This window comes from Podarcis muralis, chromosome 3 (assembly GCF_964188315.1).
Source record: "Podarcis muralis chromosome 3, rPodMur119.hap1.1, whole genome shotgun sequence".
Taxonomy (NCBI): Eukaryota; Metazoa; Chordata; class Lepidosauria; order Squamata; family Lacertidae; genus Podarcis; species Podarcis muralis.
In genome coordinates, this window is record NC_135657.1 from 27,636,372 (window position 1) to 27,656,100 (window position 19,729).

General features: G+C 38.8%; 1 protein-coding gene across 1 annotated transcript in view; it reads right to left on the reverse strand.

Moving 5' to 3' along the window:
• Positions 1-19,729, reverse strand: part of USH2A (usherin) — a 433,394-nt gene that overhangs the window by 323,478 nt on the left and 90,187 nt on the right. The window contains exons 17-21 of the mRNA XM_028724645.2: positions 17,273-17,767; positions 15,791-16,063; positions 13,793-13,950; positions 12,306-12,450; positions 943-1,173 (exon numbers count right to left, since the gene is read on the reverse strand). Coding sequence (XP_028580478.2) covers positions 943-1,173; positions 12,306-12,450; positions 13,793-13,950; positions 15,791-16,063; positions 17,273-17,767 — 1,302 coding nt within the window. The remainder of the gene's footprint in view (positions 1-942; positions 1,174-12,305; positions 12,451-13,792; positions 13,951-15,790; positions 16,064-17,272; positions 17,768-19,729) is intronic.

Here is a 19,729-nt window from a genome sequence, read left to right on the forward strand (position 1 = left end):
TGTTCCTTTCCAAAGTTAATGCTAGTCTTTTGCAACAAACAAAAAATAGAGTCTTGTGGCACCTTAAAGACAAAGTGAATGAAGTGGGGTCCTTCTGTTTGTTTTCACAAATATCATGATCCCCTGCTGCCTCTACCACTCTCGGTAAAGATGTCACAGGTTGGCATCCTGCATTTTACTCACTGCATAAGGGTTAGGGTCATAAGTCAACAGGTAAAAAAACAGACTACCTCTTTCCATGCAAAAAGAATGATAATGAAGGATGCATTCCTTTGGTTATTCAATTTCGCAGTAGGAAGCAGATTAAGGCTGCAATCCCAATCCTAACCCCATCATCTGAGAGTAAATTCCATTGAACTCAGTGGGACTTACTTCTGAGAAAACATGGTTGGGACTTCTAGCAAAAAAACAACTTACATAAATCAACAAACAAGTATGCAATTTCAATCACCAGCCCCTCAAGTTTCCTTTTCTATTTTTCAATTGAGCCTCCATTGGTTGTGGAGGTCTTTGAGCATACTCCGTTCTTTCTGGGCTTTTAGTAAACTTGGGCAATTTAAGAAATCTTTTGTATTCCATATCACGAGGTTTACCTCCAATCATGCTGATTCCCCCGCTTTTATTATTACATTATTTATTATCTGGGCCCAGTGATTAGGGATTAAGAATCTTTGATTTACCCCTGAATTGCCCCAATACCAGTTGCATTCACACAAAAATAGTGAAAATTCAGGTCTCAAGAAGCACAAGATGATTCAGAATGCAACAGAATGAAAAGTGTTAACAATAACATCATGCGGAAGTGCTCTAAAAACAAATGAATTTTTTAAAAAGAGCAATTCCAGAGAAATGGGCTAGTGTAAAGGCACCCTAACTATCCCATTGTAGTCTAAACAAAAACCAAAGCTTTTACACTGCATGCTATCAGCACAAACTCCTTACCTGTAAAATATGTGTTGGCAGGCAGAGTAGAACTTGGAAATTTATAATACCCATTTCCTGGAAAACGGATTCCTTTCATTACAGTTACACTTGAAGTTGCTAAAGATGCATCCATTCTTTCAAGCTGATAGATTGGAGGAGGCCCATTAAGTTCTTTAGGTTCCTTCCAACTTATCTTTATCACTGTGCTGTTTATTCCTTCAGCATAAGGGGCAATTAGCTGTCTTGGAGCTATTTATATAAAAAGAAAAAAAGGAAATATGCATCTGTCCAGTTAAGGTTATCCAAACAATACTGGTTTTCCGAATAAACCAGGGAGTTCTACATGTATAATATATCATCCCCTAGGAAAGCAGTATCAATTGCAAACAACCTTTCACCTGTGTGCTATTGCAATCATACAGTACAGATAATTCTTGATTTAGTAAAAAATCTAAATGGAAGCCCTCTGATGTCTTGTTTGACTTGTCAGTGGTACAGTACTGGCTTTTTTCCACCTTAACTACTGACTGAAAGTAATTTTATCTCAGCATCATAAAAATAATAATACAGACCTTAAGGCACAAATTCAACTACAGTGGTAGCTCGGGTTACAGACGCTTCAGGTTACAGACTCCACTAACCCAGAAATAGTACCTTGGGTTAAGAACTTTGCTTCAGGATGAGAACAGAAATCGTGCTCCAGCGGCACGGCAGCAGCAGGAGGGCCCATTAGCTTAAGTGGTGCTTCAGGTTAAGAACAGACCTCCAGAACAAATTAAGTTCTTAACCCGAGGTACCACTGTAATTCTTGTAAACAAGGGCACCCAGCTATCTCTCCAGAGTGTATTCAAATATATCAGGAGCAGGAAATATAGGTTCTCTTTGAGAGGAGGGATTTTGTGTGATCTTTTACCGCTCAGTTAAATCACAATAGGGAAGGCACCTGTCTGATTACAGTGGGAGGGAGTTCCAAAGGTTAGGTATTGCTACGCTAAAGGTGATGATCGTATCCATATCCTGGTCCCAAGCTGTATGCAACTTTGTACACTAACACCAGCACCTTCAACCTAACTCAGTGGAAAATGGCAGCCACTGCAATTCTTTCATATGATGGCCGTTCCCCCCCCCCCCTCACAGTGAGCAGTTGAGCCAATGCATTTTGCACTAGTGCAATTGTTTAGTATGCAGTCTTTTGTAGCTTGTTGCGGTTTGCTGGCCTGAAAAACTGGTCACTGCTATGCAGCAATTTCCTCAAGATATCTTTTAGCTATAATATACTGTTGCACACCACCCCAATCTCTTCGCAGTGCTAGATTCCAGTGGTTTCAGGCACTTACCCAGGATATGGTTTCCTTCGGAATGAGGGACAGCGGAGACTGTGATGTTTTTATGATCTATGGTTTATTTGCACATATTTACAACCTTAGCTTCCAGCTTCTACCTCACACACACCAACTCTCAACTATGGCCTTTGTCTTTCTAACTACCAGCAAGTTGAGGATGTGGGGCTCACCCATTAGCAATCTGGCACAGAGCTGCTTCCTTTGTTACCTTAATGGCCCATATTTAGGTGGCCATTAACTCAACAGGAAGCTAGCCTGGCTATTTCAGGAATTGAATCCATTCTGGGTCCAGGAATTAGAGGGAGGGGGCCCCAGGCATACAGTCTACCCACCAAAAAAACCCACCTCATAGCAATACTTTTATCCACTCTGTACCCCAAGCAATCATTACTTTGCAAACCTCTAATGTTTTTACACGAGGAGAGTCCTAAACTATGCAGTATATATCAAAGACAGGGTTTTTGGTGATTATAGGGCACGACATTCATTTGGAGAACAATCTGGATTAAAATATGCATCTTGCAAATTACATCAGTTAGCTAAGAGTTTGTTGCAAAGCGCTTCATTTATAACAAATTAATAACATATCCTTAAAGCTTCTTGCATACAAAACCATCATTTTCTCACATTAACCTGTAGTATGTTGCTATTACTTTTTCTACAACATGATAAAATATTACTTTTGGCAGAGGGAATGATGGGAGACAAAAACCCACCAACCGTGCTATGCATTGTAAATTCTTGCTTGGACATCATTTATGACTTCACAATCTAATTAGTATCATACTGCTATGTTCGAAATTTACTGTGTTGAAATTGAAGTAGTGCAGTGTGAGGTCACAAGCTTCCCCGCATAAGTAGCGCAGAGCACTAATGAAATGCAGTATTAATGCACAGGTTTCAAAAGAAAACATGGCTTTACAATTGGAACTTCACCTTTGGAGCAAATCAGTCTGTGTCAGCATTTTAAATGTGAGTGCTAAGGTTGAGTCCTCTAGTTCAGCTTAGAGTTGCTAAAGCAAAAAGGCTAAAATTCATTATTTCTAAAATGAATACATACAGCCAACCTTTCTTCACAACAACAACAACCACATCTCCCTTAAACAACCATCCTTTAATAAATAGGAGTTGCCTGCACTGTAATTATAACATCTTGGCTACCCAAATTTGAAGCTTTTATGGGGCTTGTGCAATTAACTACTTAAATGCATTGTAACACTTGCTTCTCTGACAGGAAAGTATTGATTTTTTAATCATTTTCAAGTCTACTCTAGCACAAATAAATGTACTACAGTTACAGTTAATGCACTGTGTACACGCATTAAACACTAGCATGACACAATTTATTATTTTGTGATATATGGAACAGAAACCCAATCTTTCAAAAAGCAACATCTTCGGTATAACATTAGTATTGTAACTACCATGTCCTTGGTGATTCAGAATACTTGTGTGTTGACATGTACAGTGAAGAGTCTCTACTGAAGCTGGTACTTCAGCAATTTGGATGAAAAAAGTAAGATTATAAATCTGCAGTACAGGTTGCCATGTCACTGGATTGTACAATATAGCTACTGGAGGCTAAAAGGCACAGTATACATTTCCTAAAGGTGTCACTGTGGTACCTGTAGCTGCTTTGTCAAAGGAGCAGTCTATAATTTTGCCTATTTAAATTTTGTCCAAGCCTCCTAAAACACATCTGTCAAAGCATACTGTATTTTAGTAGACTCAGCTATATTTTGCATATTTTAATTATGTAGTGTTTTTAAAATTTATTCCTAGATAATATATAGTTGATATATTATAAAGGTAAAAACATTAGTTTAAACGCCTATGACTAGGTGTTTGCTGTTGTGTAACAGAGGGCACTAAACAGATGGCCCATACTGTTTTATGTTAAAGATATATCACTTATAGATATTGCTGTATAGGTCACTATAAAAAAGCATTTCGCTTGTGTGCGTGAACACACACATACAATCTGTGTGCCTAAAAGAAAAATATAATTGTTGGTAAGTAAAGAGCAGTTAACTTTGTTTTGTTTGAAACGATATCATTTTAGTTTTAGAAGCTAAGACAGATGCCAGCATTTCACTGCGAACAGATGGTAATTCCATCTAATAGTGCATCTCTGTATTAGTAAGGTCTGTTGTGTATACAAACAGTAATAAACACTAGGTGAGTATCAAAATAAATTTTAATTGTTGACATTAAATTCTGGCAGCCATGCTTCTAAGGATAGTGTATTCTTTTCACAAATCTGTCAGGTTTGCTAATGCAGCTGCTAAAAGTTTCCTATAGCCTGTCAGGTTCTAAAGCTAATAAAAACGCATTTGCATTACAGCTACAAAATTTACAGGTCTACTTCTCTCTCATGCGTTTATATCAACAGCAACCTCTCAAATAATCAGCAGCACTTCTAATGTTTGGTTCCTCTTGGCTTTAGTCTGAAATTTGCTCCTCAGTGTTTTCTCTTCAATTAAAAGCCGAAATAGCAACAGTCTTTAGCAGCACTTTGAAAACGTAACCATTCATGAGAATATGGTCTCATTTATGCTTTGGCTACTGCTAATTAGAACTCTAACCTTTTAAATGGCTACTTGTACTACAAACATGAGTCTGACCAAACTGCAGGAGGCAGTGGAAGACAGGCGTGCCTGGCGTGCTCTGGTCCATGGGGTCACGAAGAGTTGGACACGACTAAACGACTAAACAACAACAACAACAAGGGTTGTCCTTAAACGCACACATACACTCAAACTCGTATGGTGTACGATTTCAGTTTGTAAGCAAACGTTCAATGTTATGTTTGCCTCTTGACTAAAAAATGAGAGCTCCCTTCGCTGAAGCAGCTTGGCTATTGTTACAAGATGTTACTAAAAGGGTGCCGGGAATGTTTTTAATAGAACTGCAACTAGTTTGGCAATGCAAAGTATTTTGCCATTCAACCTCATGGGTAAATCTTTGTAGTGAATGGGAGTGACGGAGACATAGAAATGGTTGAGCAAGGATAGCTTAGTTCTGTAGTCCAGAATCCTAACTGATGAACCCCCAAAGACACGACTCAACAACAGGGTTGCCTAGTGATTGATTTAAAATGTAATGCCCTGAACTTCGATTTTTAAAACTTATAGGAGGGCTTACATTAAGACACTGTGAAAACCATTTTCAAAACAAAGTTAATAACAAATGAATTACAGAGAACACAGCAAAACAGCAACAGACAACAATAAAACTGTTCCACAAGTAGCAATCATAATTACATTTTTTTTTAAAGCTAAACTGAAACTGAAAAATAAAAACTTTAGGTCCAGTACCCAGAAGCAGTGCCTATGCCTTTAAATTTCCAGGTGTTAAATGAGCTTCCTGCCATGGTGCAAACCCATTATTCACTAGTCCCTTCTCTCTGGCCACCTCCATCATGATATTAAATTTGTCCTATAGGAGACAGGTGAGAGTACAAATGAAGAGCTAGTAGGGAACTAATGGGCAGTGGGGGCAGCGACAGCCTTGTTTGCTGCCTTGGGGCATTTATAGCTACTCAAACCATCCCTGGGCAAGGATTAGGCAGCTGTATTGGTTATCCTGATGACATACCTGCACACGGTAGGACTAAAGCTACTTATTTCCAGTTTAAAACAGTAGGGCTGGAATATTCCTCAAATAAACATAACAAGTTTTAAGGGTTCATTGTATTATGAACATAGAATCATATTTCTTTAAAAATCAATGTAAAAAAAAATCCCGAAAAATATATTGCTTCCACCATATGGGACAACCAACGACTCACCAACCGATTTAAGATGCAGCATATTGAGCTGACCATATGTTACAGTGCTGTTGAATGGCTGAGTGATTCATGCCCGTCACATTCTAGTATATCAATTAAAGCTCCTTGAAGTCTGCATGATTTGTGTCTCTGTTATTAAACCCTGCTAATTCATCCCACTTACACATCTGTTATAAATCTCTAGGAGTGCTGCATGATTCATGGCAATCTGTGAGCATGGTACAGCAAATTCTTCTCCTTGTAATTAACAGTAAATTGTTTTACTGCCATGCAATGAATTTTTCAGTTATATTGCAAATGAACTCCTAAATGCATGGCTCTTTCCTAAGAACTGACTTATATCATTAGGCAATTAAAAAGTATTGCTTTGAACCAAAAGCTTTTAATCAAGAGAAATACAACTTAAACTCAGCCTAAAGACCATGCAAATTTGACATACTGGCAACAGAATAATTTGTGCAATTTCCCGAGGAGTGAAATATGTCCTTTGGGGAGAACAAACAAATAAGGTTTGGCTCATGCAGTGGTGCACAAAGAGCACCCAATCTGTAGCTGGAGAGCACTTGGCAAGAGAAGATACTGAGCGGATACTGTTTATCTCGGGAGTTATTTAAATCATCTGTCATTTGCAAATTCCTCAGATTATGTTTCACGTCTCTAATTGTAACACAGTGCCTATATTCTTGAAATAAATAATTGGATAATTAACCAAGCAAAATCATCACAGGATTCCAGTACTAGTCAAGAGTTTCAGTCAAAGGTGAAGCCAATTCGCTTTTGCTTTGCTGCCTCTGTAGCTTCCTGAAGAGGCTTTGATTCTTCTACCCTGCCCCCCGCCACTCCCCATCTCAGTCCAGATCTTGGCACCAGCCTGAAATTCATGAGTCCCTACATCAAGCCAGTATAACAACAAATAAAATTAGATTCGAAGAAGGGGGACTAATTGAAGGACAGCAAGCAAATGTATATATGTGTGTGTGTGTATATATATATATATATATATATATATATATATATGGATGCAATGGTACATTTGCATGCTCATTTTCCCTTTTAAGCATGGAGCAGAAAGTGACTTTGTTTTAATGAGGGATTATTCAAGACAGGAACGAACAAAATGCATTCATAACTAAGAACAAAGATTGTATTGTGAAACAAAATAAAACAGGCAACTGCTGAGAAAGAAGGGGATGATTGGTTTATGCATTATGAATAAAAAGGTAGAAAAATATTTATATTAGTATTCACTAATGACTATATATACAAGATTGCTGTAATTAAAATTATAAATTAACATATTAAGAGTGCTTGTTTAATCACTTTGGGTCCCATTCACAGTGACAGACTTTTATGTACTTGCATGCAAAGCAATGTGTGTTTTCAGACCAGAGGCAAACAGCCTGCGTATTTTACTTTTAATAGAGAAAGGAAAATCTAATGCACCACTAATTACCAGTTAATTGGATATGGGTGGTTTTTAAGACTATGATAGAGTATTGTGCTTAAAAACCATTATATGACAGGCAAAACATATGGTTCTTATCAGTAGTGTGTACCTTTCTGAACTATTGGAAATTCAGGCATTACAGGTTTCTCTTTGAATACAGTAAACCTAGGGATGGCAAAACTTGAATAAATATATACATCAAATCCTATGCTCCCAAAGGTGTGGAGCTTGTTTTGCTTTTTGAAAACTGTATTCCATTCATAAATTGATGAAAACTGAGTATTTTCCAGATACACAAGAGTGTAAAACAGCATCAAAGATAGAAATAGGTATATGTGGCCCTGCAGCATGGCAGATATACAGTACATGTAAAAACATAGTCAAAACAAAAAAAATTCCTTCCAGTAGCACCTTAAAGACCAACTAAGTTAGTTCTTGGTATGAGCTTTCGTGTGCATGCACACTTCTTCAGATACACTTCTTCAGATACACTTCAGATACACTGTATCTGAAGAAGTGTGCATGCACACGAAAGCTCATACCAAGAACTAACTTAGTTGGTCTTTAAGGTGCTACTGGAAGGAATTTTTTTTGTTTTGACTATGGCAGACCAACACGGCTACCCATCTGTAAATGTAAAAACATAGTAAGAGTCCTACTGCATTGGACCAGCTATCTAGTCTAATAGTAGCCTGCTTCCTAAGTGGCCAATCAGAAAAGAAAAGCCTGCTGGATCAGGCCAATGGCCCATCTAGTCTAGCATCCTGTACTCACAGTTGGCCAACCAGATGTTTATGGGACGAACACAAGCAGGACCTGAGCGCAACTGCACTCTGCCTACCTGCGATTCCCAGCAACTGTGGATGTGACTGTGGGCTAGTAGCTGCCGATAGCCTTATCCTCCATGAATTTGTTCAATCCCTTTTTTAAAACCCAGCAAGTTGGTGGCCATTGCTGCCTCCTGTGGAAGTCCCATAACTGCACTAGAAGGACTTTCATTTATCTGTCCTCAACCTTCCAACATTCAGCATCACTGGATGCCCACAAGTTCTAGTATTGTGAGAGAAGAAGAAAAACCTTTCTCTATCCACTTTTCCCCATGCCGTGCAAAACTTTAGACACCTCTATCACGTTGCCTCTTACTCACCTTAACTAAAAAGTCCCACATGTTGCAACTTTTTTCCTCACAGGGGAACTTGATCATTTTCCAACTCCAAAATACCCTTTTTGAGGTGAGATGACCAGAAGTGTGAACAGTATTCCAAATGCGGCCACACCATAGATTTGTATAACTGCATTATGACACTGGCATTTCTTTTCAACTCCTTTCCTAATGATCCCTAGCCTGGAATTCACAACGACAAAGTTGCTTAATGGGACTTAAGCCTATCACACAAAGAACTTGTTTATTTAGTTATGACCAACTTTAGCTGAATCTGGGCCAATGAATTTGCAATACAGTGTTTTATGATAGCACTGGTACAAATAGATAATCAGTACTGGCTTAGTCATGCTGGCCACATGACCCAGAAGCTGTACGCCAGTTCCCTCGGCCAATAAAGCAAGATGAGTGCCGCAACCCCAGAGTCAGCTACAACTAGACCTAATGGTCAGGGGTCCCTTTACCTTTACACCATCATATAGCTCAGGCTATAAAGGGGGTCTGCTATATATAGGCCATTTAAACTATTTTAAAACCATTTCTGAATATCGTGCTCACCTGCCACAAAACATGCAGTACACGTAGGGGTGCCATATTTCAAAAAGTAAAAACCAGGACACTCCAAAAGTTTTTTTTACAAAAACACCCAAAAAACTGTGATTTTTCAATTGATTTGCCCTAAGATCCAGGACAAAGCGTCACCTTTCGGAAATGCCCACCTTTGAAATCCTGGTAATGTCCAGGAAAATCCGGACGTATGACAGCCCTAAGTACACGTTTATATTTCCACTTTAAGGTCAACGTTAGGCATTTAAAATGTTTTACGATTATTTCTTTGAACACCTGTGAAACCTCCAGTGACAACCATGAAGACAGTTCTAATTGAAACTCATATTTAATATCTGACAAATAAATGATAACTGTGTTTCTTAGACATCAGTGGGAATTTGATTCAGATTTCAAGTTCAGATTTGTGTTTGCATGTTCTGGATTCTAATTTGGAGACACCAAGCATAAGCATCCAAGCTTCCTGTTGCTTACACTTAAAATGGGATCTGTAGAAATATTAGCATTATTGTCTGATTTTAATATATATGAAACCTGGAGCAGTGAGGAGTGCTAAAGCATTGCACGAGCACCTCTCCTCATGCCAGCTTGGTCCTGACAATCCTTCTGTTTGTGCAGGTTTTGCCCGGCAACACCTACACAGATGGGCCTGTCATGCCCCCTGAATGTCTAAATATTCACTTTTGCTTTGACACATGAGCAAGAGACAATAACCAAATGGTTATCTTCCCTCAGCCACCAGCTGTTCACCATTGGCAGCAAAGATGATAGGAGTTATTTGCAGGAGCGTCAGTCCCATTTTTTAACAGTAATATCTGATGATTCCCTATAGAAAATAATTATTCAGGTTTCCATGGCACTTCTCTGCTGCTTTCCATGTGTTTACTTTAAACTCCATGATGAAAAGGTATAGAAGTATCATTTGCTTCTAAGGTTTCAAATGTAAAAGTGTATACATGCAGATGGAAAGTTCAAGCTGGTTCACACTCACGATACTAGATGACTACATCTGCAGTGCTATTGGCAGGCAGGGATCGATACCAGTTTACAAAGGGATGCTCTGAACAACCCAGAGCCAACAGTTCTGTGGAATTTTTGCTTTGCGCAGAACTCCAAAGTCTCTCTCATAAATTATCTTGGGAACGTAAGATGCCTAGGAACCCAATGAAGTCCGTGGATCCCTTCACCTCCACTCACTTTCCAGGACAGATCTCCCTACAACTGTTATAAAAATGTATTATAATAAGGAAGTATTTGGGATCTTGTAAGCAGTCCCTCTGCTTTTGGTTTGCATTGGTCTTCCAGACCACCAAAGAAAAGCAGTCGCTGAAGTAGGAGCAAAGTGCATAATTCTCTCTTTCGTGTAAACACCATACATTTGAACTGTAGTTTGTTACAGGTGCTGAGAATTGTAGCTCTGTGGCAGGTAAACTACAGTTCCCAGGATTATTCGAGGATGCCCTGGGTTTTAAATGTGCTTCATAAGGTATGTTATATGCACAGCCTATAACTGGATCTGCAGCTTCTTTCCCCAAACACCCACAATGCTATCAAAATGCATTTGAGATGGTGCTCCTGCATTTACTCCTGATAATTAGCAGCAAGGAGGTTGTTAATTAAAGTAGCCTTTAAAATAATTTGTCAATTGTGTTTTGCTTGTGCATCTCAGCAAGGGTTGACACACAAAGCACATTTGCAAGATTTCAGTGGAAAAAGTTAATTCAAGTAAGTGGATACAGGCTTAAAATGGCAACTTTCCAAACCTAGAAATGATAAATAGAAAAATACTCAACATTTAATATATCTAAATCTACTGGTCACTCAGTTTTATACTCTACTGTATTGTTTAATGTGACTGATACCAAATTATTAAAACAATAATAAACAAGCTGTCAGGTTTCAATGAGCTATTTATTTTCAGGGAATTGACAGATAAGCAAGAAACGATGCTTTATCACTAATAATAGCCAAGGGTCCTATCTAAATTCCATTAGTTATTTTTTGAAACTGTTCATTACAATATATTACAGAATCCTGAGGTATAAAGATTTGAAGGATTGGCACCTACAGATTCTCCAAATTACACATCTCAACTGAGTGTTTGAGGCTGATGCTGAGGAGTATATTTCTGTACACCAAGGATTGGGAAGTTCAGACCCAGTGACTAAATGCGCCTTTCTATCTTGTTCTCAGGACTCCTCCTTAGCCACACCCCTTGCCTATCCTGCTTTGCATTCTCCTTGAATGCTTTGTCTGGCTGGATTAATTCGTTCTGGAGGTCCGTTCTTAACCTGAAACTGTTCTTAACCTGAAACACCACTTTAGCTAATGGGGCCTCCTGCTGCCGCTGAACCGCCGCCGCACGATTTCTGTTCTCATCCTGAAGCAAAGTTCTTAACCTGAAGCACTATTTCTGGGTTAGCGGAGTCTGTAACCTGAAGCGTATGTAACCTGAAGCATATGTAACCTAAGGTACCACTGTACATCTTTCAAGTGTACCTTTCCCCCCCTCCTAGGTTTCAAGCATGCATATAGCTCTCAGAAAAACTTCCTGCACTACTCCCGGTTAGGAGAAAGGTGGGATTTTGCTATAGGACATCCAAAATGTGAACAGGATAGGTGGTCCCCCTACCCAAAAATGCAAGAACAGGTGTTGCAGCCTATGACCAGGGTGACAATAATTTTGCAACTGTAAAATGCTATATATATATATATATATATGCTAAACATGCTATTGATACAAAAGGTGCTAGTAATAAATATTAACTTCATTAGGCTTATGTACTTTATTTGCTGAAACTGTAAACAAACAAACAAATGTTATGTTAAATGGCTTCTCATTAAAAAAGAAACCCATGCAGGCTTTCCAATACACTACAAGCCTATGTGGAAAACATGGTGTTTTGTTTTTAATCTGTCATGGTAAACAAATACCAATTAAGCTAGTCACTTTGTATTAACACAGCACCTATCTCAGTCACTATGCATCAACCTGTGATCATCTGTAATGGTACTCATTAGAAAGGTACGTGCTAAATTTATACTTCAATACAATTTTTTCTCTTCCCTTACCTGCTGCTAAAGTTTGCCCCATTCCCGGCTCACTGCTGACACAGCCAACTTGATTGCAGAGAGTAATGGTAAAATAGTAAATTCTGTATGGTTCCAGTCCTTCCACTGTGTAGGACTGTTCATTAGCTTCAGCAACATACAAAACCTAAAAAGCAAATAGAGTTAAGACAGCTATCTTGATAGCACTTCCATTATTTTACACTGATAAGAAAGTACATTTAACAAAAAGAAATTAGCTTTTGCTGATTTTAAAAAAACTTTTTTAACCTTAATACGTTTGCCAAGAGCCATTAGTAGAAACAGGACTTTTTCAAGGAACCTCAAAGAGCTAGAATATAAATTGTAATTGAATATAAACTGTAGTGTCGCAGCTTACACTGATTTTATGCAATCACAGATTTAGCAGATTGTCAATAAATAAACAAATAAACAGAAATGGTTATTTTTACAAAGAGTGAAGACTAAGCACCACACCATTCTGTGATGAAATCTACCAATCCAATCACCATGGAATAAGAGGGATGAATAACAAGTATTTCAAAAAGAAGACTTGTCTCTTGCAAACAGATAAATTTATTAGTATCATCACCAATATTAATTATATATCAGCACTAGTGGGTTTAGCACTAAGAAAATGAATTTTCCTTAAGGTAGTTTAAAGGTAAAGGGACCCCTGACCATTAGGTCCAGTCATGACCGACTCTGGGGTTGCGGTGCTCATCTTGCTTTATTGGCTGAGGGAGCCGGCATACAGCTTCCAGGTCATGTGGCCAGCATGAGTAAGCCGCTTCTGGTGAAACAGAGCAACACACGGAAACACCGTTTACCTTCCCGCTGGAGCAGTACCTATTTATCTACTTGCACTTTGATGTGATTTCGAACTGCTAAGTTGGCAGGAGCAGGGACCAAGCAACGGAAGCTCACACCGTCATGGGGATTCGAACTGCCGACCTTCTGATCGGCAAGCCCTAGGCTCTGTGGTTTAACCCACAGCGCCATCCGCGTCCCTCTAAGGTAGTTTACATGGGCATTATTTCAGTGGAACAGTGAAAAGAAGAGGAAGGAAAAATCCACAATAGGGAGGGAGCATTGCAGGGGTCCCTTCACCTTTACTTTATTCCAGCAAGCAGCCCACTCCTGATCTCTTAACAATGGCCAGGAGACTAAGAAATGTTTTGTCTGCATTGGACCTCTTGGGTATCCTTGCAGAATTAAACCATGACTTCATGTATACAAGCCATCAGACATTCCCTTCAGAACAATTTGCCAGGAACAAGCCATGTCCTCTCATACGGAGACACACAAACAGAAAGTCAGCTCCACCCTGGGCAAAATGCCATAGTAACAACTTTGATACTGCACTTTGATAATGGCAAGCACTGCTCCACTGGCAAATTTGAATTTGGCATAGCCAACAAGACTGGGACCACTTTATAACATCCATATATCAATAAGCAGAGAAAACAGATTGCTAATAACAATAATACCTGAGAATACACTGGCAATACTTTTTGTTCAGTAATTAGATTGACGCTGTACCCCATCACTTCTCCTCTTGCTTCATTATCTTGTGGCTTTTCCCAAGATACATTGACAGAATATGGTGAAAGAGGGAATACTGATGGAGGTGGCATGAATACAGGAGCTAAAACACAAATAAATGTGCTAATTTATCATAAAATAAATGAACAACATGTGTCAGGCAAGTTTTCCCACTATATTTGTAAAATACCATCTGTTAAACTTGATAAAATGGCTGTTTGCATCCAATTCCTAAATAAGCAGCTTGTAGAAATTAATTTTCAGGTCTAAAAGGAATTTTCATATGGTTTTCAATGCTACAAATTTAAAGTAAATGTATCCCACCTATAGGCAAAGTATGGGATCTATTATTTTTATGGTGCACTAACCACCACTTAAAATTTGAAACACAATATAAGTTTCACAGAATAATGCAGATGGATTTTTAAAAGCACAGCCATTCTGCGACCCAGGAAAACCCTGATTAGAGGAAAAATTGTTGAACACTTAAACACTGTCAAAGTAAATTTAATTGCTGAGCAGTTTTGAAATCAACATGTTTCTCTTGTATTATAATAGCTGGTATTCCAGAGATGTTTAATTATGTCATATGTGACTGCTGCAGGATAAGCCTCCATTTTTCAAGACCTATAGGCACTGTAAAATGGTTGTCTTTTGGAAAATACCATTTACAAATCCATCCACAGCAAAAATGCTGGGTTTTTAAAAGTTAACAGCCCAATCCACACTCCTTGGCTTTCAGCCATTTATTCATACGTTAAGTTCCAGCTGAGGGAAATCAATGGGGCTTGTGTTCAACTGCAATGTCTTTGGGATTGAGATACCTACATGGTTGACTTGAGTTAGACTATTGTTATGATCTTTTTTAACCAAATGATTCTGAGAGTCAATATAATGGAAATAGGTAGGGTTTACTTCCAAGTAAGTAAATATGGGACTCGAATGTTCATTTAAATGTAGCATAACAAGGTATAAATCACTCTTGTCCAACATAGTGGAAGACTTCCTATCTGTTTAGCAGATAAAATTAAGTGAAAGCGAAATCATTGGCTAGAAAGTAATGTACAATTATAAACAACCAGCTAATTCAATATGACAACTCTTAAAATAAAATTATGCTTATGAACCGTTCTTAATTAGTTATAATTAACTGGATTGAACCTGGACATCAACCACATCCACCAATTTCATGAAAATAGGATCAGAGACCACAAATGTTTTTAAACATGTTTTCAAATCAACCCATGAAAAAATAAGACTTCAAAGTAAGGGCCTAATCCAGACAAAGTTACATCTTTTTCAGTTACACAGAGTTCAATAGAGAGTGGGTCTTTAATTTAAATGCAGCAGCATAAGCCTAGGTGTAGACATTATGACACCCCATGTATGTATCCCATCAAAGCAGAAAACCCACAGGTCATCCACTATCACAAACTACATGTGAATTTTTTACGTACCTATTCAACCTGCTGCTGGCAGAAATGGAAAAAAATACGCAAAACAATGATGCCATTTTATGTGTTTCGTTTGAGTAGAATTTACTGTGCAGAGGGGTAGGGTTAACTTTTGGCAGCAGCTATACATGTTCCATAACATCTACTTCCAGAATTCATTTGTGGACTGTCAATGATCATCATAAAGCTCACTCTGACATGAAGGTAATATGTGATAAATGTGACAAAATAAAATAAAGACATACTGCTGGTATACTGTCTTAAGACTCTGTAAATAAGACTACTCTAAATGTAGTATAGTTTAAGCACAGTTATTATGAGGAAATACTAGTGAATTTAAATTGTTAAGAGGATGGCAAAGAATCCTATAATAGCACTTATAAGGTGAAACTTAAATGAACAAGCAATGTCAAGGAGTAAGGTTTGAAAGGCATATTCCGAAAGAAAAATCTAAGTCTTGAAAATGAGTTTACAACGGTTAACAATTACCTGCCTCTGCTGTTCTCTGTGACGTCCAACGAGAAAATGTGCTGCCGGCCATATTGACTGATAAAACACGGAACTCATATACTGTGAACGGCTCCAAATCAGTGATGTTGGTGCTAGTAAGAGGTGGTTTCAAAGCATTCTCATTGGCAGATTCTATCACTGGGTGAGGACTGAACCACCCACTTGTTTCAAAAACACGGTTTTCAGGAGGAATATGTGTTCCATCCAACTGTCGGGTTCCTCTCATATATAGTTCATATCTAATAATTATACCTAGAAATAACAGTGGTTTACCAAAGATATGTCAGCTGGAAAGGATCTAAAATACTTCTGTTTCTAGTACCACCTACTGGTAGAAACATTGTCCACTGATAGCACTGTATAAATACAACTACAACCATAATACATTGCAAAACCTGCCCTCCCACAGGCTTTAGGAATTTAATTCGTATGGATTCTGATAGACTCTTCCAATTGCACTTCGAATTTTGTGATGTAGTTTTCATCTCAAAGCAACATGTTTAAGAGAAATTTTGTTTAAGAATACTTGCATTAGGAGTGGGAAACCTTAGTCCCAGAAGTAAATGTCAAACCACCAAACACTCTGCTTATCTCTGTGGTCCTTGGTACTATACCCTTCACAGGTGGTGCTGTGGTCTAAAACACTGAGCCTCTTGGGCTTGCTGATTGGAAAGTTGGCAGTTCAAATTCGCATGACGGCCCAGCTTCTGCCCTAGCAGTTCAAAAGCTTGCCAGGGCAAGTAGATAAATAGGTACCACTGCAGCAGGAAAGTGTTTCCGTGAGCTCTGGCACTTCTCACGGTCCTCCATGTGCCAGTAGCAATTTAGTCATGCTGGCCACATGACCCAGAAAGCTGTCTGTGGACAAATTCTGGCTCCCTTGGCCTGAAAATTGAGATAAGCACCATACTGAAGGAGCGTCTCCACCCCCATCATTCTGCCCGGACACTGAGGTCCAGCACCGAGGGCCTTCTGGCGGTTCCCTCACTGCGAGAAGCCAAGTTACAGGGAACCAGGCAGAGGGCCTTCTCGGTAGTGGCGCCTTCCCTGTGGAACACCCTCCCACCAGATGTCAAAGAGAACAACAACTACCAGGCTTTTAGAAGACATCTGAAGGCAGCCCTGTTTCGGGAAGCTTTTAATGTTTGATGTATTATAGTATTTTAATATTCTTTTGGAAGCCGCCCAGAGTGGCTGGGGAAGCCCAGCCAGATGGGTGGGGTATAAATAATAAATTATTATTATTATTATTATTATTATTATTATTATTATTACCCCATAGTCACCTTTGACTAGACTTAACCATCCAGGGGCCCTTTACCATTACCTACCCCTCACCAGCCCTGCCTACTTCTCCTGGGGAGAAAAAGGTTGTGCCCAGTAAAAATAATATTTTTTAAAATGCACTTATATGAGCAAAACATGTTGTACCTACTTAAGGAAAGAGAAATAGAATCCTACCATTTGCTTTTTTGGGTGGGTTCCATTCTATAGCCAGTGACGTAGAGTTGATAGTTTCTACAACCGGAGGATGCTGCTCTTCAGGTGGGGCCTGTGCAGTAACTATTGCCACCTCCTTGCTCTGCAAACAGCCTCCACGGGTACACGCTTGAACATAAAAGCTGTATTTTGTAAATGGAATCAGATTCCAGACAGTTGTTGAGGTTTCTAAGCCTTCATACTGGTCACAGGCCTGAAGGTCAGGTAAAGAAGTGCATGTCAATACATATTTCTCTATTGGACCAGAGTCGTTTGATAGGCTTGTCCAGCTGAATGAAACAGAGTGTGGTCCAACAGGAAGAACTGGGTTTAAATGCAAGTTTCCTACAGGTATCCCAGGCTGTGTTCTGTATGTCAAGGCTGCACTGCTTGTAGATCCATGGACGTTGCTGGCCTCAAGGTGGTATGAATAGAAGGAATAGGGAGATAGAGAGGTATCTGTGAAAATCTGGATGCCTACAATATAAACATAAAAAGTTATATTTCAGTTGTCAGATCCCAAGGAGCCACATGTAAATTTCTCATTTTTTAATTTTTTTTAAACCTGCAGTATAATGGATACTTTGTAATTACCAATGGGCCTTCCCCAACAATGCTTTCCGCTGCTGCTGGTAAACTTGAATAAAATATTCCTTGCTTTAGTAAAGTCTCAATAAATTTAATTTCATTAATAAACAGTAAATGTTGTTTTTGCATTATTTTATGTATTAAATAGCTTCACCATTTAAGAATGTGTTATCTGAAAGCATCAGAATTACAGAAGAAAAAGAATGGGTTTTTTCTCTCCATCTATTGCCTGTTCCTTCCTTCTAAAAGAACTCTCAAAATCATTTCACATTAATGTTGCAAAGCCATCAGTCAAATAATCAGGCCCGGTTTGGAGACTACTGTTAATTTTCCTTGAAAAGTTCAATGCTTCTACATTTGTAATTTGAAACTCTCATTTAGTACTAAGACCTGTATGCACGCTGTTGCACTTAGGTGGTGTCCCCTGTGTGTCTTACAGATGCTACACACATACTAAGAATAAAGTCATAAACATAAGAATCTGGCAGCATTAACAAATTTATCTTAGTATTCAAATGCCAAACAGTAGATTATATTCACATCATTAATTATCATGATTGTCAGGAAATGTCAGAATGGTAATTTTTTTTTTAAGGAACAGTTGTGGCTTTAGAAAATAATGATTTGTTGAACAAGCCTTTATCAGTCTCTGATTAGGAAACCAGTAGTTAGTTAATGTTTTAAAAGCAGCTGCTCATCGATGTTAATATGATTTCGAAATGGCATCAGCACACTATTCTAGAAGGATTGCTCCATTCAATTCCAAGAATATAGCAGGGACTTTAGTAAACCTCTCGGATATACATTTGAATTGCTAAACACTCTTGTTAGGATATGAAAGATGTAAAGCATAATTTATCCCAGAATATTTCAGTAAGATAGTGTACGTACATAGAAAAGTGTCAGAATCTGAACTTGAAGCAAGTACTAAACTTAGGACTTCAGCAGCTGGAGGACCAGGACTCATTCTGTGCACTACTACCAATCTCTAGGCAATAAAAAGAGTAATGCAAGCATATGACAGCCAAAATGATCTATTGGCTAGAGTGCTGGACTTAGGCTGGAGACACTTGGGTTTAAATCCCTGTTCAGCTATGAAGTTCATGGGGTGATTCTGGATCAGTCGGTCTCTTAGCCTGACCTCCCTCACATGACTTTACACTTGTGATTTCAAGGATACTTGACTTCTTTTGGAGGACAGATAAACATGTGATATAGATATAAGCGACTAGACCAAATCTGCCCACATAATGTTTTCCCTCTGAAACCTAGCACAGACCCAATTCAAATGACCACTACACAGACTATTATACAACTTAAGACACTTTTCTCTAGGTGAGGGGATAGCAAACGGCTCTTCAACCCCTTCCCCTCCAGTATGATGAGCAAGAAAGAATGTGGTGAAGCCTTTAATTTATTTAATATCCCTTCTCCTGCACAAGCAAGACACAAGGACATAGGAGTGAGTAACTGAGGTGCTTAAGAAGAAGTCGCTGCCATGCCACAGAATCTTTTGCCATTCACATGGCGGGTGGTGGTGGTTAAAGAGACCACTTTTCCTGTTCCTGGGTATAGATGAAAGTGAGTCAGTAAGGGGAGTTAAATTTGTTGGATTTGCTCATTTGAAAATATGGCTGCTGACCAGGAAATGGTAAAATCACTTAATACCAGAGCTAAACTGACTGCCTACAGAAAGCAAGGCTCGTAAGCAAGTCTTGGATGGAGTACCAGTGGGCCCTAATGTTATTAGAAGGTATCACTATCTGGACAGGGATAGCCTAACTTCTCTCCTCTATGCTCAGGTAACATCTAGGTTATACTTAGGGCTGCCTTTGAAGACAATTCAGAAAC